General features: G+C 45.1%; 1 protein-coding gene across 13 annotated transcripts in view; it reads left to right on the top strand.

The window, feature by feature from the left end:
* The first annotated feature begins 6013 nt into the window (after nt 1-6013).
* Nucleotides 6014-27662, top strand: part of MAGI1 (membrane associated guanylate kinase, WW and PDZ domain containing 1) — a 623112-nt gene continuing 601463 nt past the window's right edge. For all 13 annotated transcript variants that reach the window (XM_027121335.1, XM_027121326.1, XM_027121331.1 and 10 more), the window contains exon 1: nt 6014-6901. In XM_027121335.1, the coding sequence (XP_026977136.1) occupies nt 6589-6901 (313 nt within the window). In that variant the 5' untranslated portion in view covers nt 6014-6588. The remainder of the gene's footprint in view (nt 6902-27662) is intronic.

The following is a 27662-nucleotide window of genomic DNA, read 5'->3' as shown; positions in this document are numbered from 1 at the left end:
ACACGTATAACACTTGACTGGCTTCCCTTGTAAAGGGTACAATTCTGCACTACTGCCAGCTTCAGAATATCTTCAAAATAGCTACCAACGTGTGGGCCAACCACTGCAGCTTCGATTGAAATCAAACTCACACTACGTTTGAATTCTTGGAACTCTTAGTTAACTGTGGAAGAGGCGACCACGATCGGAACTTGTATAGGAACTCATTTTAATGAGGTTTCCCCGAGTCGTCTCAAGTCCACACACACTCTGCCAGGCTTGATCAGGCAGCCAATCATGTCTGTGACTCACTTGTGTTTATTCTCAAAGCTACTGAAAAGTAGGCAGACTCCGTCTACTCTCCACAATTGAAACTGAAAGCTTTAATACAGCCTGAAATTTCTCTCATTGCTCTTCCCATCTGTCAGTGAAAAATCTCCTTTATTTTGGGATTGCTAAACCTGGATGATGTAAGTTGCACGTGGCTATCTTTCCCGGCTGTCGGGAGAAGGCCAATCTGTATGTAGTAGGAGGGGATGAGGGCAACACCGAGGAAAAAATAACCGAGAGATGGAGAAAGCTGAGGGCATCGCTTGAGCCTCTTCATCCAGCCTTGATGAAAACTAGTTTCATCTCTACTCTTGCCAGTTATATGGAGTAATACATTTCCTTTCTTGCTTAAGCTAGTTCAACTAGGTTTCTGTCACTGGCAACCAAAACATCCTAATACAAATAATTACTTCAGCCCCATTCAGAATCCTAAATGATCATTAATAGGGCATTGGTTTAATACATCTTGGAACATTCAAAGAATAGAATATTATTGAGCTAAGAAAAGTGATCAATAGAGGTTTATATTTAACAAATAGAAAATTGAGGGTATATTGGTAAGTAATAAAAGGTATAAAGGATTATTTTATTCCATAAATTAACTGTAAATTCCAAATGGGGAGAGAGGGAGACAGAGAGACAACTTAAGAAAGTAGATTGCGTGCGTGTGTATATATTTGTATTGACCAAAGTCCAGGAGGAGATACACCCAAACGTAGAAACTGCTTACCTTGTGGTAATACAATTTTTTTTTGGCCACGCCCCAGGGCAGGTAGGATTTTAGTTCCCCGAACAGGGATCGAACCCAGGCCCCCTGCATTGGAAGTGTGGAGTCTTAACCACTGGACCGCCAGGGAAGTCCCTTGTGGTAATACAATTTTGAATAACTAAATTTAATGTTGCCTTTTTAGTTACCTATTTTTAAAATTGTTCTGCAACAACTTACATTATTAGGGTATTTTTAAAAATATGGGCATTCCATCTTTGATTTCAACGTGTATTTTCCTTCTCTCTCAGTTTCCGTGCAATAAATTGTTAAAAACATACAATAAAGAAGAAGACATATAGTGAGTGAACACCTTCAATAATAAAATCCTGTATTATTTAAGCATCTACCATGTTCCAATTACTATATTTTCATAGAGTTGGTGGGAGAGGAAATAAAAGAGATACAAATATCTATTAAGAAGAAAATGCAAACACCCTGTTCTCAAGGACTTAACAATATCATGAGGTATATGTTCAGTGGAATTATGTAGGATGATATGCTACATTATGGCTGAACATTTTGGAAATTTTAGGAGAGATTCCCACGATAAATTCTTCGGTTTCTCTTGCTTTCTCGGCCCCAACATCGAATTTCAAATCTTCCAGTTACCAATATTCATTTGTTTCCCAGGAAGTGAACCAGAACATTAGCCAGGATTAAACTCTCTTCCTCCTCTGGGGTACTAAAATAATAGTTCACATGTGATGTCTTGAAAGGTCACAAGAATTAACATTTTATTTATTCTTGCCTAGCTGAAAGGACTAAAGGAAGGGGTACCATGGTCAGAAAAAACCCATCTGCCTCCCTGTGAGGAAAAGAACAAGTTATCAAGCGAATCATAAAAGCCCCTCCAGGAGATGACGTGGAAAGTTGCCCTGTCTGTTTCCTTCAATCTGAACTAAGGGCTTTAACATCCTTTGTTGATCTTCTGCTCTAAATTACCAGTTTGGCGTCAGTTACGTTTCTTGAATACGAAATATTTACCTTGATATCTATAACATACTCCTCAACGGCATTCTTCAGAAACTAAAAGATAACCAATTTTCATGTCCTCTTTTGCCCCACACCAACGAATTTATCTCCCATCTTCTCATTTTCAGAAAAAGGAGGTAAGTTACCACTTTAGACTACAATAATGATTTCTTTACTCACAACTAGAAAACTTTGAAAGGAAATGTTATTTGTGAAAGAAAAGCAATGTACAATTTATATTTGTGGATTTTTTTCTTCCCTTTAGTTGAACTAGCTATATGAAAATTAAATCATAATCTGTGCAGAGTTTATTGTGTCACAGTTTACTTATCTCGATCCACTGTGTTTATTAAGAGTTCATTGTTGAAATGCTTCCGCAATAACAGTATAAGGCCATTTGGCACGTCGCCTGTACCGGAGCCCACAGATCTCCAAACACTTTAGAAATGTTTGCAAATTAATCCTCTTTACATTACAGTAAATTATTCGATCTTCAGAGCCTACAGAAGGGGAACTGGAGATTGGATTCTGGAGTGGAACACTGTATTCCTTCAGTTTCAAGGGAAGAGATAGCAGGGTGACTTAATTGATGTGCACACACTATGTGGCAGATTCAGGAGCCAAAGAATGCTGGTACCCAAATATGCTAGATGGTGGATGGCCACATCCTACACCTTCAGAGTGCAGTGGTTCTGAGAATGGGCTTTGGTTTGTGCCTCTGGGTTCACATCTTAGCTTTATCATTTCCAAGCTCTTCAGCAAGTTTCTTTACTTGCCTAGCTTCACTTTCCTCAATTGTAAAATGAAGGTCATTCATGGAAGTCAAGGACATACCTACCTCACACGATTGTTGTAGTGATTACATAAAATAATGCACATAATTATCCTGGCACACATGGTAAACCTCCAAGTTAGATATTTTATGGCATTATTTTGTCCACTGGAATGTATTGTCAAAGTCATAACGTAAGTGAGAGAAGCCAGAACACTAGGATCCCACTTTACATCTATTCAAGCAAAATATACTCCAAGATAACTATAAGCTCTTTCAAAATAACAATCTATAAATCGGTTCTAGCCACCGAATCTAAATAGGCTTCATGTCAAAGGCCATATATTATCCAGTTTAAGATCACTTAATCCAGGCATTCATTCATTAAGTGTGTATGATGCACACTCCCCTCAAGGCATGGGTTTAGGTGCTGAGGATTCAAAGGTTGGAAAAGGATAGATATGATTTCTGCCTTGAAGTTGTTTCCAATCTGGGACACAGGAACTGGACCAGGAGAAACAGAGTAGACAGAGTGTCAGAGGAGGAGCAGAGAGCCTGGGAATATCATAAACTTAATGTCTGGAAAAACTGACAGTCTTAGCTGCATTGGAGGTTCAAATTACTTCTTTTTATGTTCCTGGGTTATAATATGTCTCTCTATACCTCTCTCCACCCTGCTGTCTGTACCCTTAGGTATCCCTTCTTTTTTGGGGGGTTACTCCACATCTAAAATCTGAAGTGGGCTAAATTCCAAGTCCTTTCCTCTTCTCAGCCTCAGAAACACGTGGAATCCTGGAGAGGGAAGATGGTGCTCTGCAAGTGGGAGGAATTGCAAACCACTTGGTCTTGCCCATCCTTTGGACTCCTCCAGGTGGGGGTGAGGTAGGAGGTAGGGGACCAGTGATTGGAGGCAGGTGGGGGAATTCTTGGTAAGCAATCCTAGAATATGGGCTGCGGAAGCGAGGAACATACAAGGTCAAGCTTACTGGTGATTTGTAGGGGAATCTGTGATTTCAGTCTAAGGTGTTACACAAAAATGTGCATTTGGGGGGAAGGATTCACTCACCAAATACTTGAGCATTAACCAGGTACCAGGCACTGTTCGAGGAACTGCAAATGCATCAGTAAACCAAACTTCACTGCCCTCCTGGAGCTTACACTCTACGGGAAGATGCGGACCACAGATTTCTTCTCCTAAAAGGGTCTGTGATGTAAAAAATGCTCCGGAATCAAGATGCTAGACTTGTGGTCTTCATGTTGTATACCAGCACCACTTCAGGGGAACCTTAGAAGTCCAGATGATAGAACCCATCCCTAAGATTCTGACTGGCTGGATCTGTGCTTGGGTTTGGGAATGAACCTTTTGAATTTCACACTCATCTTGATTCAGTCAAGTTGGAAACAAATGGGTATCTTCCAGGAAAAGAGGCTGAAGACAAAGTTTCCCTCTAGCCGCTCCGCGGCATGTGGAATCTTCCCGGACCGGGGCACGAACCCGTGTCCCCTGCATCGGCAGGCGGACTCTCAACCACTGCGCCACCAGGGAAGCCCATCTTCTTTTATTTTTATTGGCTTAGAATAGCACCCTACAAACATCGCTTTAAAATATTTAAATGTATGCTTATATATTTTAAGCTTTAGAAAGAAGAGGAGGAATTATCATCATCTAACTTGAAACGCCAAATGATTCCTAATTTTTCCAACTACTACTATTACTACTAATACTACTAAGTTTTTATTATATACCATTTTACAAGTGTTCTCCCTGTAATACAAGAATCTTGTGAGGTATTGTTATACTTACTTAACAAGGGAGAAACGAAGGCTCTGAGGGGTCCCGGCGCTTGGTCAAGGTCACACAGAGGTTGGACCGGTGGGAACCTAACCCCCAGAGCCCGGCTCTCAACCGTGACCTCTGCAGCACCGCATTCTTTCTGAGTCCTTTACACTCACCTCCCTTATTTAGCGCTTGAAATCTCTCCTGTGGCCAAAGATGAATAAACAAGTTATAAATCACTGAGGGAAAGAAAATGCTTGGGAGACTATCGCCCAGGCCAGTTGGGGAGTATGTGGGGAGTGCAGCCTTGCCGGTGCAGGGTATTCTTTCTGTCCGCAGCCCCCGAGCACGTTCCGAAACCTAGCAAGGATAGAAACTGGCTCTACCTCAGCCCCCGGGGCTGCGAATTCCGAGAGGTGGCTGCCGCGCCCAAGCCCCCGCGGGCGCCAGGACTCGGGTGCAGATCCCAGACCCAGAAGTGATCCTTATCTCCTGGCCCTGGGGCGGGTCCAAAGGCTGCCCAGCTCAGCCAGGAACTTGAGCCCGAGACAGATGCCTGGCTCCAGAAGTCTCTCCCAGCGAGGGAGTTAAAGAACTAGACCCCTTTTCGGTTGAAGACCCGAACCCCCTCTTGCTTTTTGGCTTCTTTCCCTCACCTATAGTTTTCCCCTGTGTCCAAAAAAGTTGGCCCCAAAGTTTAAGGGTGTATGTGTGTGTGTGTGTGTGAGCGTGTGACTCTCCCAGGGATCCCAGTTAGGGGACCCGGGGTACACTCACGGTCCCCCTCCACAGGATCGCAGACCCACGGGCAGACCCCGCTCCAGGACGAACCCGAGGGCTTTGTGCAGGCGGACAGAAGCTTCAGGGTCGGGTACTGCGTATTATAGGGAAATGCGGCCGGGGGCGGGTGGGGGTGCGGCAGACAGTGCGGGCTCGGTGACCGACAGCGGGGCCAGCCACTGGCCGAGGGCGGTAAGGAAGCTTAGGGCGGCGTGAGTGCGTGCGTGTGTGCGTGACTGTGAGCGCCAGGGTGAGTGTATGAGGCTCCCCAACCCCCACCTGTTTGAAACGGTTTTAAAATGCCAAAGCCAGATTGCCCATGTTTTCAAAAGTTGCAAACGGTTGGAGGAAAACACTTGCGCATCCCGCAAACTCCCAAAGGGATTTGCCGAGGCGTGGGCACTGAAAGAAAAGGAGGAATAAGAGGGGTGTGTGAAGCGGGGGGGGGAAATTGCCTGCTTCTGGGAGGTCGGCTTTAGGACCCAACGGGAAGCACATTGGAATCTCTCCCTTCGGGAAGGCGGGGTGGGGCGGGCCGGCCGGCAGGCGGCCGCGGGGCGCATGCGCGCGCGTCTCCTCAGGCCGGCCGCTGCGCTCGGCGGCGCGGAATAGAATGAACTGTAACAAAACAAGCCGAGCCTTTGTATCTGCTTAAAGGGGACGCAGGCACTTCCCTCCTGTCCCTCTCCCCCGCCCCCCCCGCCCCCCCGCCTCCCGCCGCGCTCCGCAACCGCGTATCCAGGGCTCCCAGCAACTGGCTGGAAGGGCTTCCCCTAACCCTCAGTAACAGCCCGCCAGCGAGGAAAGGCGAGCCAGGCGGGAGGCAAAGAGGACACACCGCATTTCTAAGAGGCAAGAAAGAAAGGAAGGAAGGAAAAAAATAACCCAAGCGGCGCAGAGTGGACTCTGGTCCCGGAGAGCACGGTCAGGCGCCGGAACGTGGACGTAGAAGCACCGGAATGCAAACAAAGCTCGCGGGCGCTTGTGCAGGGCTCGCGGGGAAGCCCGGAAAGTTTGTTTTATGATGGCTTGAGTGCGCGAGTGTGTGCAGGGAGCGAGTCTGCCAAGTTTCTCTCTCCCGTTGCGTTATTTGGGGGGAGATGTCTCTCCCTTGAACCAGCGTGGGCTTGGGGGCTTGTGCTGTGGAAGGCACCTGTCTCTCATTTTATTGTTATTTTTTTTGGGGGGGGTGGAGGGGCGTAAGTCATCATGTCGAAAGTGATCCAGAAGAAGAACCACTGGACTAGCAGGGTTCACGAATTCACCGTGAAGCGGGGACCCCAGGGCGAGCTGGGGGTGACGGTGCTGGGGGGCGCGGAGAACGGAGAGTTTCCGTATGTCGGAGCGGTGGCGGCGGCCGAGGCGGCGGGGCTTCCCGGCGGCGGCCAGGGCCCTCGGCTGGGCGAGGGGGAGCTGCTTCTGGAGGTGCAGGGGATCCGGGTGTCCGGTTTACCCCGCTATGACATACTGGGAGTTATCGACAGCTGCAAGGAGGCCGTCACCTTCAAAGCCGTCAGACAAGGTAAGACGGGATGCGCCTCCCGGAGGCGCCCCCAGAAAAGGGGATCGGCCTGCGGTGGCTCCCCCCGCCCCCCAACTCGATTTCCCGCTTTCCTCCTGCGAATGCGGCTTAGCGGGGAAGTTGAGGCCGTGCGCCCTGATAGTGAAATACAAAGTTGTTGAGAGGTTGTGGGTGGTTTGCTCACCTGCATTGGGAAGAGGGGCTTGGGTTTGCGCGGGGAAGCGTGGAGATTTTTCCCAGGCCTGGTTTGCCAACCTGTTATCTCCGCCACCAAGTGCAGCACAGCTTGCCTGCACCTGGAGGAGAGTTGGCAGGGGCAACGTGGACGCTCTCCTGACTCCCTGGGCGAGTGTTGCAGCAGGCGCAGTGGCTGCGTTCTTTGGCCACTTTGTCTGTTTCCAGACCTGGAGAATGGGTACGAAGGAGGTGAGGGTCTTTGGTTGTTGGGCCTCCTCCATCAGAAAATTAGCGTCACCCGCGACTGCCCAGGTGGGTCCGGGCATCACCGCCTGGCAGTTCCAAAGCTCGCCGTCTGAATATCCTGCATTCACCCCACAGCAGGATGACGCATGTGTCTCGACCGTGTGGCCCGGTCCCAGGCTCGTGGGTGGCGGTGGGGGGAGAGAATGGAGAGGGTATTTCAGTGCTACTCAAGCCCAAGTTTATACTGCCACCAACATCACCACCATCACCATCACTAAGACCATCATCATCCCTGTGATGATGACGATAGCTGCTCTTTCTTGTTAGCTTACTACGTGCCAGGCTCTATGTAAAATGCTTTCCTTGCACTATCTTGTTCTGATTGACAACAGTTTTGAGACCGAGTTGTTCTTATAAACCCCATGTTACAGATAAGGAAACTGGGACTGATGTTGGTTCAGTTACTTGTCCAAGGTCACACAGATGCCAAGAGTGAGGGTTTGAGCCCTTGTTGCAGAGCCTTAAGCACTGAGGAGGAAGAGGTGGGGGAATGACCATGGGAGCCCCGAGGAGCACCCTGGAGAGGAGGGAGTGGAAGCAAATTCATCTCTCAGAAGCCTGGAGAGGAGTGATGACCTTTATGATGGCTGCTGGTGGGGGCGGGGAGTCCCTTACTTCTTAGTTTGGTGCAGGCATGGGGCTGTCCCTGATACAGTCCAATAGAGAAGGACTGGACTCCCTTAAAGGGAGCCCTTGTACGACCGTGCACCATGACGCAGGTTCTTCCCCGTGAAAGCACCAGGTTGAGCCCTGGTGAAAAGTTCCCATATGTGCCTGCGCGGGCTTGGAAGGGCAAGCAGCAGCTGGAGGAATGTGTCAGAGGAAAGAAGGGTTGGGCTGAGCTAGTCCTCTTTTGGAAACAGGCCCGTTCCAGATGAAACGGAGGAGGGGGACAGGGAGAAGGGCTGGGTCTTTTGGTAGCTTTGGGAGCCGAGGGACTGACGGTTATGGAAAGCTCCTTCCATTTATGTCCTCATTGTGCGCTTGCACACCTCCTCCAAGAAGCCCTCAGGCATCCTGCCCAGATGAACAAATCCTTCTTCCTCTGGACTCCCCTAAAGGTGTATCTTGTAGTTTTTTACTTACTCTGAACTATGTTAGTTCCCTCCCCTCATTTCCATACAAGGTGGTAAGCTCATTGAAGGGAGAGACTGTGGCTCATTCATTGCACATCTCCCCAGCTTTGGTTGAGGTCCATCACCTTGCCTCACTTGAGAATGTGTCCTCCCTCATCTGTAAACTGGCTTTCTTGTGTCACATAAACTAATAAGCACAAAGAGTGCAGAACAGTGCCTGGCACATAGTAAGTGCTCAATAAAGATTAACTATTATTGTTATGTTTAAAGTGAATTGGGGCAGTTATTTATTTCTAAGTCTAGCTTTTAGTGTCAGGAACCTGAATTATGAAGTTAATACCAGTACCTGGATTATTAGGACTTGATAGAACTGTAGAGAAAATACTGTAGCATTTGATGGGATCAGCTGCTGGTCGCCATGTAGGGGCATTTTGGAGAAAGGGCTGGTGGAAGGACAGGCAGGAGTTCCTGCGTGTCCTGTGCGGGGGTCTCCTGGTGTCTAATGGGTCCAGTGGGGGCTTGTTCTCAGTGTGCAAGCTACTGCGTGGGGCTGAGCCTCCCTCCATCAGTTACCAAAGATTGGGAGGCATCGTCCCAGGGCCACCTCCTCATGGCAGTCCGGAAGGGTTGGTCATCTAACAAAGTGTGTTTGGAATCAGGTACCTCTGGGTTCGAAGGAAACTGTAGCTACGTAGGAATGCTCATAGAATGTGTGTGTGTGTATATGTGTAGGCAAATCTACTTGTTCTTCTTGTAATGGGATAGAATAAAGATATAGATGGGGACGCTTGAATGGCCTGGAATCCACCATAGTGTAAAAGCTACTATTTCCTGTAATGATTACACAGGCACAGGTAGCTCTTCTAACGTCTTCATTACAGAAAGACGGCACTAGAAAGCATTTCACCAGCCTTCTCTTTTATACTGAGAATAAGATTTAAATTATACTACGAAATTGCTCTTCCTGTGCTTTCATTACTGTGTTTTAATCATATTAGCTAGGCTTCTACTTGGTACATAGTAAAGGAAAAATGTTACTTTTGTGTTGTCTGCACCTTGAACTAGCCACTACCAGGGACACGGGTCACTCTGGGTGCTGTCTGTATGAAAATGTCACGGTCTTCTTGTGGGAGAAGATTCTGCTGTTTCTGTTTCATGGCAACTCTCTGAAAAGATGCACAGACCAAAATAGTCTGTAGCAAGTGGTATTATGTGAAGCAGGACTGGATTGTGAAAGCATCAAGCTAAATGGATCTACCAGGTTAGAGTTGATTCATTTTAAATGGAGAGGACAGTCCAGTCTTTTGTCACAAAAGTGCCTAATAAGAATGTACGAGTACGTATATATGTTATATAAAATATATGTTACTTTACATATATAATAAAGCATATATATGTACTATATATACTATAGGTATATATTTACCTGGAATAAAATGTGCAGATCTTAAGTATATAGTTTGATGGGTTTTGACAAATGTATATGCTCATGTTAGCTTCACCCAAAGCAAGATACAGAGCACTTCCATCACCCCAGAAATTTCCCTCCTGTCCCTTTCTAGTCAATTTCCCCCACCTCTTCCAGAGGCATTGACTGTTTGATTTTTCTCACCATGGATTAATCTTGCCTGTCATTGAAATTCATATAAATGAAATAATGCAGTGTGTACTCTTTTGTGTCTGGCTTTTTTCGCATATTGTGTGTATCATGGTTGTTTTGTATTGTTGAGTAGTATTCCATTGCATACATATACCAGATTGTTTATATTTTTGCTTGTCAATGGACATTTGGACTGTTTATTTTTTCATCTATTATGACTAAAGCTGCCGTAAATGTTCCAGTTCTGCCACATCTTTGCCGATCTTTGATCTGGTCTGTCTTTTGAACTTTAGCCATTCTAGTGTATGTGGAAAAGAGGAAAAGTACAGTAATCCCCTCTTATCTGTGGGTGATACGTTCCAAATCAGGCACAGTAAGAGATTAAACACAACATGAGATAGAACAAATTATAACTATGTAGTATAATAAAAGTTATGGGAATGTGGTCTGCCTCTCTCTGAATATCTTACTGTACAAATTTATTGCCTTTTCCATCTTAACTAAGCACTTATCATGCACTATGGCTACAACTTGTGCAGTTTTAAGTATGACAGCAAAGCTAGCACATATTTCTTTTTCCTTCTCACAATTTCACAGATAGAAAATTCATTCTTACTGTAGATCTTAGCATCCACAGCATATGATTTTATTAAGTCGAGAACATTCACCTTTTCACTTCAAGGAAGCACTTTACGGCTTCTCTTGGGCAGATCCGAACTGCCAGCATCACTCCTCCTGTGCTTTGGGGTCATTACTGAGTAAAATAAGCGTCGCTTGAACACAAGCACTGTGGTACCTGGATAGTCAATTTGATAACTGAGCTACTAAGTAACCAATGGGCAGGATACCCTGGACAAAGGGATGATTCATGTCCTGGGCAGGACAGAGGGGGAAGGCGGGAAATTTCATCCTGCTATTGGTGTACAATTTAAAACGTCTAAATCGTGTATTTCTGGAATGTTCTATTTAATATTTTCAGACCATGGTTGACTGTGAGTAACTGAAATCACAGAAAGCAAAACAGCAGATAAGGGGGAACTACTACAGTTAAGGAAGCTTAGCTCTAGGATATAGCTAGTATTTTTTGAGCACTTGGTTTAGGAAGTGCCAGGCCCTTGGCTAAGCTAGTGCTTTATGGGTATTTTGTTCTTTATTCCTCCCAACTGGACTCAACGTGTCAGAAACTGAGGTCCAGAGAGTGTGGGTGGCTTTTCCAAGGATCATACAAGTGGCTGAAGTAGAGCTGGAACTCAGCCGTGTTGGATTTCAAAACCCATGCTTCTAGTTCCTGGGTCAGTGGGTCTCAAAGTAGGCTCCCCAGACCAGTGGTATTTACATCACCTGGGAACTGGTTAAACATGCAGATTCCCGGGCCTCAGCCCTACTGATACCTAAACTCAGGAGGGTGGAGCCTGTGCCGTGTTTTTAACAAGGAGACTCTCATGCATGCTCAATTTTGAGCACCACTGCCCTAGGGTATAGACTGCATTGAAAATATGGCATCGAGTGGGGCAGGTGATCTGTGTTCTAGAACAAGCTTGGCCACTAGTGCTGTCATCTCTGGTGAGTCACCCCTTTAGGCCTTTCTTCATACCTAAAATAAGTGGATGTATCCTTTTAGATCTTTTGCGCTCCTAAAATGCTAAGATTCCCTGAATAGCCCAGACTCCAAAAGTTTAGAAGGGTGTGATTGTAGTTTCCCAAACTGGTAATATTATAGGTCACACTTACATATTTTTGTAAGTGAATTTTGTGGCTTTGCAAATTACCCAGGAACCAAACTGTCCCTCCACTTTTTTTTATAGACAGAATGGAGGCAATAAATAAGTCACAATTTAAAAACCACACACACACACACAAATAAAATAAAAAATAAAAACCACAACACTACCACCAGACCCTTCCCCTCACCGTAATGAGGGACTTAGGACCACATACAATTGAATATAGTTCTTTTGTGCCTTTCTGGGTTTTGTTTTGACATTGTGTGTTTATTTTGACCAGTTGGAATATATTACAACAGCTCTGTAACAAAATAATTCTGTTCTCATTTTGAAACACAGCACCATGTCTTGCTGAGTTTCCTGTGAATTCTGCTTTGGGGTCTCTGGTCTTGCTTTTTCTCTGCCTCCTCCCCCACCCCCACCCCCTACACTCCGCCAGGATGGTCACAGGATTGACTCCTCTCCTTAGTGTCTCTTCAGAAAGACCTCATCTGGTGGTGTGCTGCTAAAGGCTTAACAGCAGGCTCTGGCGGAGGGGAGACTGATTTGTAGCATCACTGGAGTTGGGAAGAGATCCATGTAATTGGAGCCAGTAGGAGCTGGCACCGCCATTCCACCTACCCCGTATAAGACAGCGCCTTGGATCACATGCCATCCCCTCATCCTGGTTTGTGTTTCAAAGCTTTGACACAGTTTCACATTATCGGGCTTCCCTGGTGGTGCAGTGGTTAAGAATCTGCCTGCCAATGCAGGGGACATGGGTTTGAGCCCTGGTCTGGGAAGATCCCATGTGCCACGGAGCAGTGAAGCCCGTGAGCCACAACAACTACTGAAGCCCGCATGCCTAGAGCCCGTGCTCTGCAACAAGAGAAGCCACGGCAATGAGTAGCCCGTGCACCGCAATGAAGAGTAGCTCCCACTTGCCACAACTAGAGAAAAGCCCACGTGCAGCAACGAAGACCCAAAGCAGCCATAAATAAATAAATTTCTATATTAAAAAAGACAACAACCTCGTAATTTCACATTATCTTCTTCTTTTGCTTCTTTATTGTCTGTCTCTCTTCCCACTGGAATGCAAGGTCCATGAAAACAAGAAGTTTATCTCACTTGTTCACCCCTCTATTTCCCAGCACCTAAAATAGTACCTGACAAGTCATAGGTGTTCACTAAAATTTGTTGGCTGCATGAAAGAATTTTCTCTTGTTGCTTTTTTTTTTTTTTTTTTTGCGGTACGCAGGCCTCTCTCTGTTGTGGCCTCTCCCGTTGCAGAGCACAGGTTCCGGACACGCAGGCCCAGTGGCCATGGCTCACGGGCCCAGCCGCTCCATGGCATGTGGGATCCTCCCGGACCGGGGCACGAACCCGTGTCCCCTGCATCGGCAGGCGGACTCCCAACCACTGTGCCACCAGGGAAGCCCTCTTGTTGCTTCTTATTCGGATGGTAAGTGCAGACCAGGACATCCACATCTTTCCTTCTTTCCTCCCTATTTGTCTTTGATTTCTTGTCATTTAGGATCCTAATATGTTCATTTTCTCATCACCAGATTTTACAATCAGCTGATTCTCAGTGTCTAATAATTTATACCGAGCTATAAATAAATAAATGACTGACAAGGCTTAATGAATTGTATTTAAGTATTTCGGCCTGTTGACTCTAGGTGGAGTTTAAGAAGTGAAATTTCAGGTGTTCATTCAGCAAGCAGGGTGATGAGGAGCTTTTCTGTTTTCTGTTCATGCGGGACCTGGTCTATGTCAGCATCTAGAAGAATGACACCTTACCTCCGTTTTCTTGTAGCATTGTCCCTGTGTACAGTGTTTCCAGCCGATAGCAAACTGGATATTTGCTACAGAAAAGAGTGTGATTTTTGTCCCCTCTTGCTCTTAAACTGTGCTTGGTGTTTACGTCTTTTTTTTTTTTTTAAACTTACAAAAATCAATCTATTTTTGTTCTTGCTGCCAAAAGACCACTCTCTGAAGGATGTTTTTAGGTTACATTGTGGAACATTCTACAGCTTTTACAAAAAATAATGCAAGGACAGGCAACTCAACATGTCCATTGTTTCTGGAGGCCGCCCTTTGCCAATGGCTGTGTTATTTAAAAATAGATTAGCTTGACCTTATGAGGCAGTGGCATACAGTTGGCTCACTGCATTTGTTGGCATTCATTACCCAGCTAGTTTCGGATGGCAGAATTGATGATATCCACCAAGGGGAATTAAGTGGTTTATAAGAGAAAACATTCTGACATCTCCTCACCACAAGGGTTTACATGAAGGATGTTGCTTTATAAACGATGGTTATTTAATGCAAGACACCAGTCTCTGATGTTAGTGGTCCCTTCCTTGAGTTTGTATGTATGTGTAACAGGATATACTGATTTTGTATACACTGAGAATAAAGGCTGTCAAATTCGTTAAGGGCTGGCATTCATATCCTAAAAAAGTAGGTTACTGCCTTCCTGCCTGTCTTTATGCAGCTCATATGTGAGATCTATAACCTTGAAAAATCCTTGGTAAATATTGGCGCTTTGCTCTACTGCACCCCTATGGATGTCGACATCCATATAGTATGTCTGGTGAATTTGTTTTGGTGTGTTCACAGCTGAACCCCCATGGATGTCAAGGACAAGCAAGTGATGCTGACTTTTGCTTTATAGTATAGTGGCCTATGGAGGGTCCAGCGTGTTCTGGATGTCATCCTTTCTGAAGGCACGTAGCAAATGTAATTTGAACAATGTCTTTTGTTTTATTTTATTTTTAGCCGTGCCTCGAGGCTTACGGGATCTTAGTTCCCCGACCAGGGATGGAACCCAGGCTCCCGGCAGTGAAAGCGCTGAGTCCTAACCACTGGACCGCCAGGAAATTCTGAACAGTGTCTTTTATGATTAAATAGTAATCTTCTCTTTTTATAGCCAAGTGATAAAAGAATGGAGTAATCCATTACATACAATCATTTCTCTAGTCCCCTTCGCCGAGGGGAAACGGAAGTCCTCCCAGTGACTCACAATCTGGCCTGTGACTTGTCTTCTCTCTCCCTGGCCGTGACCTGCTGGCCCGACCTGGACACCTGGGAGGCTTACTCTCTCACGAACTTCAAGTCTTTCCCACTTGCCTTGTCATTCCCTATTCCCCTCCTCTGCTTTATTTTACTTTATCATATGTCGATCATTTCAAAATAACTAAGTTCCTTGTTTTGTCTCTCTTTCTTTAATAAAAGCTCCGAGAGGGCAGAGCTGTTGTTGATCTCAGTACTGAGCATAGTGCCTGATGCATAGTAATTGCTCCAGTATTTCTTGAACGTCCACTGTCAGATTTAGAACTAGAATAACTCTGCTGAGCTCGGTTGCCTCTGAAAATTCCGATATTTGAAAGTCTCTGAAAATGTAGGTACTTCGTGATGGATCGCATTAAACTTGATAAGGGTTTAATACTTGCAGTCCATGACTTGGGCTAAATACAGCTTCAATGATTGATCTAGGAGTATTCTTGAAGACAGTGAGCATTGCTGGCCGGTCTTTATTTTAGGGATTTAAGGCAGCACCGTGCTGAGTCTGTCAGCAAACTTTGCACACTCTCTCACCCTCCAGTGGACCGTGACACGTTCTTCTGGGCACCATCAGCTGTGTGTATAGACTTTTCCTGTTACCATCTGCAGTGTGGTGAGAATGAGTTACGTAAGAGAATTACATCCTCCCGGCTAAGGTGTCAGCCCCATTCCTATTGCCAACAGAGCCATTAGTGTGTGCCTTTAACGGAATGCAGTTATGTTTTCCACAATAAGGCTAATCTTTCAGCCCACTGTGGGACTCGAAGCTCTCTTTATGGACAGTGGCATGATGGTGCAATTAAAAGGCCATTATGCCCTGATTATAAGCCATGTTTCACAATTATTGCCATAGACAGTGTTAACAGGACTGCAGCGCCGCTCGTAAGGTAATCCACGAGTATCCATTTATTGATGTGTTGTAGATCGGCAGGTTTTGGGCTCAGGCTGGTCTGGGTTAGAAACCAGGCTTTTCAGTTTACTAGCTGGGTTACTCGGCGAGATACTTCCCCTCTTTCTTGCAAATGGGGATAATGATACGTACTACCTGAGGCTGATGGAGGAATAAAAGGAGGAGATTGAGGTAAACCACACGGCACAGGGCCTGGCACGTGTTGAGCGCCCACAAAATATTGGCTTCTGTTATTGTTTGAATGTTCCCTGTTGGAAAGCACTTGGAAGAGAAGAAAGAATCTCTTGAGAGATAGGGATTGTGGTACACAGTTCCCTGGAGAGCTTTTCAAGTCTAGAAAAAGCCCTCATTTTTCTGCCTGATTCAGATGCCACTATTTAAAAAGGCTGAGACTGGATTAGTTCAGACAAGTAAGAAGGAAACCTCTAGATTTCACCGTGTGGTAGAGGTCTGAGCTGCCTGAACTTCTACGTTGTCACTGGTGATTAATTGATTCTAATGATGGTCATTGGGACCCAGGTTCAGTAATGTGTAGAGGAAGGACAGGTCCTCTCCTTACTCCCTGGAGATCCTGGGCAAGGCAGTACCAGCAAGGATGATCCTTGAGAACTTGACACTGAGGTCCTCTGATCTTCCTGGCACCATACCTGGGCTCCCAAATCAGGAAAGGCTGGGGAGGCAACAGGGCTTGGTGTTATAAGGGTTTGGAGTCAGGCTGGTTAGGTCCAACTCCAGCTGAAGAACCATGGGCATGTTAACCTCCCAGAACCTCAGTTGTTCCAGTTGAAAATGAGAATCATACCTACCTCATAGGGTGGTTGTGAGGATTAAATGAGAACATGTATGCAAAATACTTTGTCCTCTGCTTGGCGTGTAAATAGTGGCTTACAGCAATGCCTACCTAATAGCAGCCATGTTAATTTTCAGTTCAGAAGTGAAGACCCATCAGTGATTTCCTCTAAAGCAGTGATTTTCAACTGGGGGTGATTTTGACCCCCGAGGGACATTTGGCAATGTCTGGAGACACTTTTGGTTGTTACAGCTCAGGAAGGGGGAGTGCTAGTGGCATTGAGGGCGCGGAGGCCAGGGATGCGGCTAAACATCCTACACAGTACAGCCCCCATGGCAGAGAGGTGTCCAACCCCAAGTGGCACCAAGGCTGAGATTGGAAAACTCTTCTCTAAGGTATAACTTCATGGTTGAGCCTGAGAATCTGAAATAGGAGCAGCAGACCAATCACGGTAACTATTATATATTGATCTTCTGACATGTCCCTGAGACCCTGGTTAGGTTTTTACCCGGGTAGATGATGTCATTCTTATTTTTAGCCCTGAGAAAATTAGCTGGAGAGGTCCAGTAATTTATCCTGGCCGCCAGGCAGCTGACACAGGTGAGATTCAAGCTCAGATCCGCCTGGTTCCAAAATTCTTATCCCAGGTTTCCACACTAGAAGTGTGTTGACCTCTCGTCAAGTGTGTTAGGCTGTCATATTGCTGCCTGAGACAGCGTACCATGCCTGGTGAGGCTACCGAAGAGAGTCCCAGAAATTAAAAAAAAAAAAAAAAAAAAGGGATTCCCAAAGTGTTTGTTGGCCAGAACACAGAGGGTGCTGCCATACAGTTTCAAGCAATTCTGCTTAATTGCCTTCTCCTTCTGTTTTCCCTGATCTCCCTCACCCACGCTGTTGATTCTTTCCTCCTCTGTGCTCTCTCTGTCTTTTTTTTTCCCCCCCACACAACATGATTTCAAGAGTCACAATAGTGTCTTGTAATGCAGATTTGCTCTTCTGTCTCCTGTACTGGATTATGTGTTTCTTGAATTCTTGAAAGCATCCCTGTTTTATGTCTCTGCAATCTCTGCCCTCTCTAGGTACTCAAGCAATCACTTTTGAATTGAATTCTTTTGAGGTAATGGGTAGGCATAACTTTTAAATAAATAAGAAAAATTCTTGCCTAAGATCTTGTTGGCTCGAAGATCCGCGGCTTATTTTTAAAGCATATTAAATATACTTAGCCATATGTCTGACTTTTCTGTGATGATTTAAAATGGTTGTCTGCCAGTTGTTGTAGCATTTTGAACTGTCGGGAAAATATTGAATTAATTGTGTTGAAGGTCTTAGAGGGCCTTTATTCTGACCAGATGTGTGCAGTGACGGAGCCTGTTGCTTATGGAACGCGACCACAGAAGGCATCACTTTGGCTTGATTTAAATAGAGTCAGTATTTTACCACCTGGATTCTTGGCCAGGCGTTGGAATTTACATCTGATAGGGAGAGCCTGTTCATTTCCTTCTCCAACTATCAGCCTGTTTAAGTCTGTGTGACTTGGTTAAGAATTCAAAACTCAAGATCAAGTAGTTAAAAAAGGACTTTCTTTGGTGTTGGAGCATGTAGGTTTTTTTTTTTTTTTAGAAAGCATAGGCATCATCTAGATTTTTTGGTTTCTAATCTTTTAAAAACTCAAATAGTTTTATGATCATGGATGACTGTCAATCACTCTCCATTGTTGGTCTGTGCTTCCACAGCTTATGGTTTTTTCATGGTGAAATTAATTTTTTCCCTCATTTAAACAATGTGTATGATAGAGAAAAATGTGAATATATGAAAGGAAAATGTATCCACATGGCCCATAATCCCACCTCCAGACATTTATATATATAAACATATATAAATACACACACGTGCTTTTTTGGTAGATTTTTTTGGGAGGGTCTTTTTCTTCTGAAAATTGGATAATCCCACACACGCTGTTTTGGTGAGATTTTTCTTTGTGCCTCACAATATATCACAGACTTTTTTTCTATGCTACATGTAGATCGACTGTACCATTTTGATGGCTGTGGAATCAGTTTTTGGTTGTGCTATAATATGTTAAATCATGCGTTCCGAGTGAACATTTAGGTTGTTTTCGTTCCTATTTTACACAACACATTGATGAATATCATTATATATACATTTTAGTGAACTTCTTCAGCTATTTTCTATGGATAGATATCTAGAACTTCTTGGCTCACATGAATTTTATCTTTTTAAGACCTAATTCCCACCGTCATCTTGTTCCTCAGACCACTTATCAACTTAAATCCTTGCTGCCTGGATGTGAGAGTCCTGTATTTCTTTACTCATCTCAGAATAGATCCTATGTAGGCCTGGAATTGTTCCTTTATAATAGTCATCACAAACGCAAATACTGACTGGGTATTTTAAAGGGCATTAGGGAGTGGTGGGGACTAGGGTAAAAGGGAGCAGTTGCCACTCAGCTTCAGCCTGTTGTTGACATGTGGGGACATTGCCCACCGTTGCCAGGTTTTTCAAGCTTTCAAGAGAACGCAGAAGCTTGAATTGTTAAAAAAATGAACTTTGCCAATGTAAAAGTGTTGATTCAAAGTTTTCCAAAAGCATGGCTAAACCAAGCCAAACACATCTGGGAGCCATATTTGGTCCTCAGGCAACAAGCTTGCAGCCTCTGGTTGACATATTTGTCTTTCTCACTTGATGTCTCTCACACTTCATCTCTTCAAGAGCAGTCATCACATTTCTTACTCTTGTCTGTGTTCTCAGGGCCCAGGATAGTGACCAACACACAGTAAGGGTCCACAAACATAGGTTGAAGTGAATAATAAGTTCCAGAAGTAGTCCAGTTTGTTCCTGTAGTCCACGTAAGATTATTGGAGGGTCAGCCAGTGACAGCTCTCCCAGTCAAGTTGCGAGGAGTGGGGGAGAGGATATATTTTGACAGCTGATCGTGATTCTTGGACTATTTTATTGCAGGGTCGTGGTCTGCTGAATCTTAGAACTGGGTGCAAAATAGTGTCTCGATGATGACATTTATATGAATATGTACTGGGAATAGTATACATTCTCTGCTCTAAGGTGATTTTACTGTGAAATGTGTGGTCTTACAAATAAAAGAATGCATGAGTTTTATGTATACTGCTTAGGGCGGTTTTAAATATAGCAAGAAAAATCCCTAATAACATGACTCGTTTGGGCATTCTACAGGTAAATCAGCACCCTGACTTTTACTCCAAGAGTGGATGCTTTCAGAACACAGTTAACCTCTATGACTGGCGAGCATCTGTTCTCCAGGCCAGTGTTATCTGGTAGAATTTTGTATTTTGAAAACCAGTGCAGCCCTTCTTTCTTGTCTGTGAAATAGGTTGTTCTGCGTTGCAGAGTTCATGGCAGGTACCAGGTTTGCTGGACTAGGATGGGGAAGGGAACTTAGGTAATTCAGATTAGAAGTTTAGGCAGTGCAGTTTTTCTGTTAAAGAGCTAAGCTAGGAAGGGCGCATAAAATGAAAACTGTGTAGTTGTCAGCAAAAGCCCGACATGGAGTTCAAACTCCGCCAGGTGGGGATTGGGACTGTGTTTCTATTCTCTCTTCTCTCGTCCCCTTCCCTCTCTCCATATCCGTATCAGAGTAAGAACATTCCAAGAGACTGTCTAGGAATTCAGATTCTAGACAGGACATTCTATATGTGATCCAGTACTCTGGATGTGAGACAAAACTAAGGAGCGTTTTCCAGTTGAGACGACTGTATGCCCTGATCCACCTCCTTCATTATGATCACCACTTTTGGGGCACCCAGGATTCCCCCAAGTTGGCATGAAACTTGGCTTCTGTTCTACTTTAAAATGCCCAAGGGGGACTTATCTGGTGGTCCAGTGGGTAAGACTTTGCGCTCCTAATGCAGGGGGCCGGGGTTCGATCCCTGGTTGGGAACTAGTTGCATGCCGCAACTAAAGATCCCGTGTGCCGCAACTAAAGATCCCGCGGGCTGCCATGAAGACCCGGTGCAGCCAAAAATAAATAAATAAACAAATAAATACATATTTTAAAAAAAATCATAAAATGCCCAAGGATAAGATGTAGCAGGAAAACTTATATTCTGCGGTGTTTGAGACTGGACAATCATTGGTAAATTTCCCGAGCTTTGGTCTTTGGTAAAGAGTCTAGCCGTAGTGAATCATGCCGTATGCAAAATCACCGTTTAGTACCTGCACAGGGTCTAGGAAGACTTTAGAAAACACCAAGTGTTGTTTCAATATTGATACATTGTACACATATCATGATTCATAAGAGAAATATCAGAGAGATAGAATGCCCAGCAAAGGAGAAATTGATGCAGCTCTTGCCGATTTCTGTCTAAGTCGGCGGGAAAAAACTGCCATAAGGAGGAAAGGACCAGGCTTTCTTAAGCAACGTGAATCTGTTTCTGAGACATTTTAGCTAAAAATGTAAGCTTAAGTTATTCTGCATGAAATAATTATCTCCAAGGAAGACAATTGTGAGAAGATGGCATTAATGGGAAGATGATAGCCGGTTGTCACTGTTGGAGTCTTTTTTGGTGGAAGGAACCCATCCATGGGTTTTAATAAAACATGATGAGTCACCCTATTGCCTGAATTCCTCAGGGAAGAGAGACATCCTGAAAAGGCTGTGAGGGAAATTTGCAGTCCTGGGCACCTGTTACCAGGCACTTATATTCACCTGATGGCTGCCAACAGCTTGCAGGCAGAGCTGATTGGAGAAAATGATCAACTTCAGAACCAGTGGCCCACAGATTGGGTTTTAGGTAAATGGAAAGTACATCAGAATTACCTGGGCGAGTTTGCCATCTCTGGGCATCTGCGGGCGAGTTTGTTAGTGATGCTGACTCATGTCTCCCTGCCCGGCGGAGTCCTGATAACCCCAACTGCAAAGAATGGTCCACAGAATGGTCACCGGTTCAGAATCATCCAGAGGGTTTATGAAATATGGGGATTACTAGGCCTCATCTCAGACCTGTGGAATCAGAAATCCTAGGGGGCGGTCCCTGTGAATCCACACATTTTAGAAAAAGTTCTGGCTGGTTGTGGAAATGTAAAGCTTGAGACTCCAGTCTCTAACACGCCGGCCACTTCAAATCCAGTTCCCTAATAAAGGATGGTAACAGACCCCACTCTATCCTCGAATGAACACTGATTGGGGAAGGGAGGCGAGAATAGAAAGACTAACTGAGTTTCTCGAGCCTCCGGTTCTTCTAGGGTGGCACGTACTGGCTATGTGCGGGTGTGTATGTGGAAGGTCATTTTCTTGCTTCAGGATCCTAGCATTAACCAGGCAATTGAAGAGACCTCTTCCTCACCACCACATGCCTTTTTAAAAGAGGAAAGGATGGGCTTCCCTGGTGGCGCAGTGGTTGAGAGTCCGCCTGCTGATGCAGGGGGCACGGGTTCGTGCCCTGGTCCGGGAAGATCCCACATGCCGCGGAGCGGCTGGGCCCGTGAGCCATGGCCGCTGAGGCCTTGCGTCCGGAGCCTGTGCTCCGCAACGGGAGGGGCCACAGCAGTGAGAGGCCCGCGTACCGCAAAAAAAAAAAAAAAAAAAAGGAAAGGAACTCTGGAGGAAGCAAAGTGCAATCCAGTAGAACTTCCTGCAGTGACGGAAACGTTCTTTACCTGTGCTGTCTGATATATTATCCACTAGCCATACGTGGAGATTGTGTGCTTGTCATGTGGCTGGTGTGGCTACCCTTCACCAGCCGCACTACGAAAATGATTTTTTTCGTTTTATTTACATGGAATTTATTTAAATTTAACTCTAAGTAGCCACATGGCTGGTGTCTACCAGACTGAACAGTACGGGAGACATTGCCGTTACAAATGGTGAGGACAGTCGTATGTCTTTGGTGACACATTCAGCTGCTCCAAGAAAAAGAGGCTGGAGTGACCCTTTGTGTTGATGTTTGTTAAATGTGAAAGCCTGGGATAGGTCGTTTTTAAGTGTCCTTTTGACCGCTTTATCAGTGTATTTACTGGTGACAGTTTTCTTAAAGAAGCTCAGTGTATGGCGATGCTAGGGATGATGTTTTTCCTGTGGACTGCTCTGTCTCCAGCACTAATATAACAAATGGTTGAATAAATCATCTCAATTTGAGTATTTTATGCAGAGAGGGAGACTCTAAGTTATCTTGGAGTTGCATAAACCATTTAATCACCTTGATGCTTTTGGTTACAAGTCCTAAAAAATCAACTCAAATGACTTAAACAACAAAGAAGATTCACTGATGCAAGTAACCAAGAATTTCAGAACAAGGAGGGAGCTTCAGGTACGGTTTGATCAGGGCATGGGTCCTGTTTCTCTGATTTGCTTCAGAGCTGCCACTAGCCCATATGATGTCTTTGTTCAAAGTAGAAACTGTATATCTCTTCTGGGCAGACACATCTGTGCATGGCCTGGAGAGCAGAGTATGGGCTGGATTTCAGCCTATACTCATCAGCTGTAAGGACACAGCCTAGATCTTGTAAGGGATAGCCTTGATTCTCTCAGTAATGCTCTCTTCACAGTGCTGGCTGGGCCTTAGAATGGCTTCTCTTGTTTGCAGATGGGTGACCATGGCAAAAGGGGTGACATGCCTGTTTATTTACAGCTAGGGGGAGAGAGACTGAGAGGAATGTCATATGCTGTGTGCTGAGTGGCTTTGGTCTGCAATCCCTAAACCAATTCTGGAAGCTTAAGCAAATCATTGGCCACTTGTAGCCTACTGCAATAGAACCAAGATTTAGAAACCCTGGTCCAGACTCAAGTGTTACCTTCTCATAGAACCTCCCTGTCCTCCAGTCACTCATCACTTCATCACTCTACTTTTGTCTTCACCCTCATCACTGTCTGAAATTAGCCCCTTTGTTTATTATCTGTCCCACCGGAGTGTAATTATCTTGAGGGCAGGAACCTGAATCATATACTTTCTTATTCTTATGGCAAAGCAGTACCTGGCATCTGACAGCTGAGCAGCACAAATATTTGTTAAGTGGACCAGTGAATGAATGAATCAACCCAAATGGTTGCCTTCTCATGGTGGGTAGGTGCCTTCAGATGTGGACATGGCTCGGGGAAGAGATGAAAATTAACCAGGAGCTTTGAGCAGTGCTGGAGAGCTATGGAGACATGCTGTGGATTCCAAAAGGGCAGAGTGAGAGATGAGCAGACAGGTTCTCAGTCTGCTGGCAAAGCTTGACAAGCACTGACTTGAAGAGGAAAATGGGAGATAAGTAAGCAGGACAAGCCTGTGTTGTGCTGAGTGAGGTAAGAGCCTGAGCTCGGGTGGCTGATTTAAGACCCTGAGTACCCAGAATGCAGGGGATGCAAAGAGGGTCACCAGCCCCATTAGCTGTAGCACGTACCTCTGGAACCCAGGCCATAGGGAACCATGATCCCTGTGAATCAAGAGAGCTAAGTGTTTACAGTGGGCTGCCCTGATTTCAATACCAGCCCACTCCTTACGAGCTGTGTGGCCTTGGGTATGTGACTCAGTCTCTCTGTGCCTCAATTTCCTCATTTGTAAAAAGCAGTGATAATAGTAGTGCCTGGCTGGAGGCCACACAGCTCCATGCTTAAGAGTTTTGGAATTGCACATTGGGTTCAAATCCTGGCTCCGAAAACCCTGGTAGGTGGGTGGAGGGGGGGATGCCATCTTTAGGGAAAGAGAATGTGGCCAAATGCTGTTATCCAGGCAAACAGTCTTTGGAAGAAAATAGTCTGCTTTTACATCTCCTGAGTGGTGGTAGCAGAAAGTTACAAATGTGAGGATATGCATGGGCTGTGCGCGCGCGCGCGCGTGTGTGTGCGTGCGTGTGTGTGTGTGTGTGTGTGTGTGTGTGTGGTGGCGGCAGGGGAGTGGTTAAAGGTATTTTGTTCCAGGTTTGTAAAATATAATAACATCATATGTGCACATGCACACGACAAAATGTCCTCACTTAATCTTTGTCTCATGGGTTTGTGTGTGTGTGTGTGTGTGTGTGTGTGTGAAGTATAGCCAGCAATAATAGGGACCCCATCTCTGACCAAGATAAAAGGGAGAAAAATAAAGAAATCCCAAATAATAAAGCAGTTGACAGATATTAACTCCCAAAGAAGAGTAAGGATGTTTGCTTTTCCTTTTATCATGTTGGGTCATGGCATTCCCACAGTTCAACTCTAATGCCTTTCTCCTACTTTATCGTGTGAGCCTAAGAGTCTGTCTTTCTTGTCAAAGTCGGGAAGTCTTCCAGCTCTCACCTCCTCACATCGTCTGCCAGTTGGACTTCAAGTATGGGAGTGAAAGCCTAGCAGAGAAAGTTAGTAGCGATGATGCCAATGAGAGCAGAACGAGATTCAGTGCTGGGCAGGTCAGGCTTTGCTCTGAGGGCTGCCCAAGCCTGATCTTTAATCCTCAGCACGAGCCATGAAGTGTGTGTACAGTTCTCCCATTTTAGAGGTTGGAACACTGAGGCTTCAGAGTCATTACTTGTCCCAGGTTACTCCTTGGATTTAAGTGACAGCAATGGGTTTCCTCCAGGCTTCCACCAGCATGCTGCATTATTGCCTCGTGCCATGTGGTGGGATCTACTTCAGACGGCACTTCACCACTGCAAATTCAGGGTATAGAAGCTTCTAGAGTGTGGTCTGGGGAAGGCTGGAAGCCAGGTACCCTTTCTTGTGCTCAGGGAGGCCACAGTCCTTGTGGTGCCCCGGGGATGCTTTGGGGTGAGTCTGCTTGGCTTATCACAGCTCAGCGCTTCTGTTTGTCCATCCGCAGCCATGCCCTGTGCAGGCCCGGACACAAGCGCCTGCCTCTTCCAGTGCTGACACACAGCTTTCTCCTGACACGGTTCCAGGCGATGGAACTTGCACCTTATGGCCATAGCAAGGTTCTATTTGACTTTTTGAAAAATGGTGGTGAAATATATGTAACATAAAATTTTGATCATTTCAGCCATTTTTAAAATGTATAGTTCAGTGGCATTAAGTACCTTCACATTGTTGTGCGACCATCACCACCACCATCCATCTCCAGAACTCTTTCATCTTCCCAAACTCTGTATCCATTAAACACTAACTCCCCATTCTCCCGTCCCCTCGTCCCTGGCAGGTACTATTCTAGTCTCCGTCTGTATAAGTCAGACTACTCCAGGTACCTCATATGAGTGAATCATACAGTGTCTGTCCTTTCGTGTCTGGCTTCTTTCACTTTAGTGTACTGACCTCAGGCTTCATCCATGTTGTAGCATGTGTCAGAATTTCCTTCCTTTTAACAGCTGAGTAATATTCCATTGTATGGATATACCACCTTTATTTATCCATTCACCTGCCAATGGGCATTTGGATTTCTACCTTCTTCTGTGTGATTTTTGTCTTCCCACTGCCCTCAGAAGCAGGTGCAGTTAGGTTTTCTTGAGGTCTTGGCCTCCTCTCTTCTGCTTTTTCTCCTTTCTCATAGCTTTGCCTGACCTTCCCAGGTCTGTCAGGAATGCCATTTGCCTAATGTCTCTGGCTCTGAGGATGGAGAATTTGTTGCCTGAGTAGAGCTTTGCCAGCAGTGTGTCCTTGTCATCTCTTTGGCAGTTAGAGCCGTTTGTGAAGCGTGTGGGTATTGGTCACCAGGTTTTTTCTTCGTTGTTTTGTTTTTTGCTTTTTTTAAAATTTAATGCTGCCCCTGGTCACCTGGTCTTGGAGGCTTCAATACCACTATCAGCTTTGACTTGGCCAACATTTCACCTTTTTGGGTTAGAGACCATATGCTCAGTAGTGGTACAGGCTTTGCATTTCAGATGTCTGGGTTCATATCCAGTCCCACTACTCACTTGCTATGGGACCTTGTGTGCATGATTTTACTTCTGTGACGTAGTGATAGTAGGAACACACACCTCGTATGGTTGCTGCAAGGATTAAAGGAAACGTTGCAGGGAATCTCTCAGCATGGAGCAGAGAGCAAAGGCAACACTGAATGAATGATAGTTATTATTGTATTTGTCAGTTTCCCTCTTCTGAATCTGATCGCTTTTGATTTTAGGTTTGTGGAGGTGCTGAATTTACTGCATAATTGACTCAAAACACTTCTTTTAACACTGGGTTTTTATCTTCTTTCCTGGCACTAACACCTCCTCTTAGATTTTATGGAGCTGAATTTGTTGGACCAAATTATATGGAGCAGATTAGATAGAGACACATTCTAAGTATACTAGCTTTATGTCTTTATGTTATTTTTCTTAGATCTCTCTCTTGAAGTCTGAATTTAGTCACCACTCTATGGGAAGCTACAAATGATTATAGAGCAATTAAATGACTCCTGAGTCTTTAGAATTCTAGAATGATTGATATAAAGATAGGTGTTTTCCAGTAAACTTGATAACCAGGAAAGTTACCTGGTTTGTTGAGTTTTTCTTGCAATTGATTGTTCCAGCTGTGAATGGGATCACAAGGGAACCACTAGACATTTATTGCTTATTAAAAATTTTGTATACTGTTCTCTCATTTAATCCTTATTAAAAGTACTAGTTAGGGACCTCCCTGGTGGTTCAGTTGCAGGGGACGTGGGTTTGATCCCTGGTCGGGGAACTAAGATCCCACATGCCGCGGGGCAACAAAGCCAGCACACCACAACTACAGAGCCCACCTGCCGCAACTACAGAGCCCATGCACTCCAGAGCCTGCACGCCACAACTACTGAGCCGGCGCACTGCAATTACTGAGCCCGTGTGCTCTTGAGCACACGCGCCACAACTAGAGAGAAGCCTGCGCACCGCGACGAAGAGCCCGCGTCACAACGGAAGATCCGGCGTGCTGCAACTAAGACCCGATGCGGCCAAAAAAATAAAAAGTGCTAGTTAGAGCCTTGACTGTGTGCTATGCTTGCTGTCAGTGCTCTATATTATTTCATTTTCTCCTCAAACAACTCCATGGAGTGTAGGTACTATAGTCATTCCCATTTTACAGAAGAAGAAATTGAGGCTCACAGAAGTTAAAGTATTCTCTGCCACTGCTGTTAATGGCAGAGTGCTGGGATACAAAGTAGGTTCTCAGGTCCTGGAATGATGGATGCCCTTCTGAGCACTGGGAGGTGGTTGGTGGCATCTTCACTTATTGATGAGGAAATGGACCTCTCTAGGGTCAGCGGAGCC

Source organism: Aethalodelphis obliquidens, unplaced genomic scaffold (assembly GCF_003676395.1).
Source record: "Aethalodelphis obliquidens isolate GAN/ISIS:26980383/991018 unplaced genomic scaffold, ASM367639v1 scaffold22, whole genome shotgun sequence".
Taxonomy (NCBI): domain Eukaryota; kingdom Metazoa; phylum Chordata; class Mammalia; order Artiodactyla; family Delphinidae; genus Aethalodelphis; species Aethalodelphis obliquidens.
The sequence above is the reverse complement of the archived record's forward strand: the minus strand, read 5'-3'. Positions and strand labels throughout refer to the sequence as shown.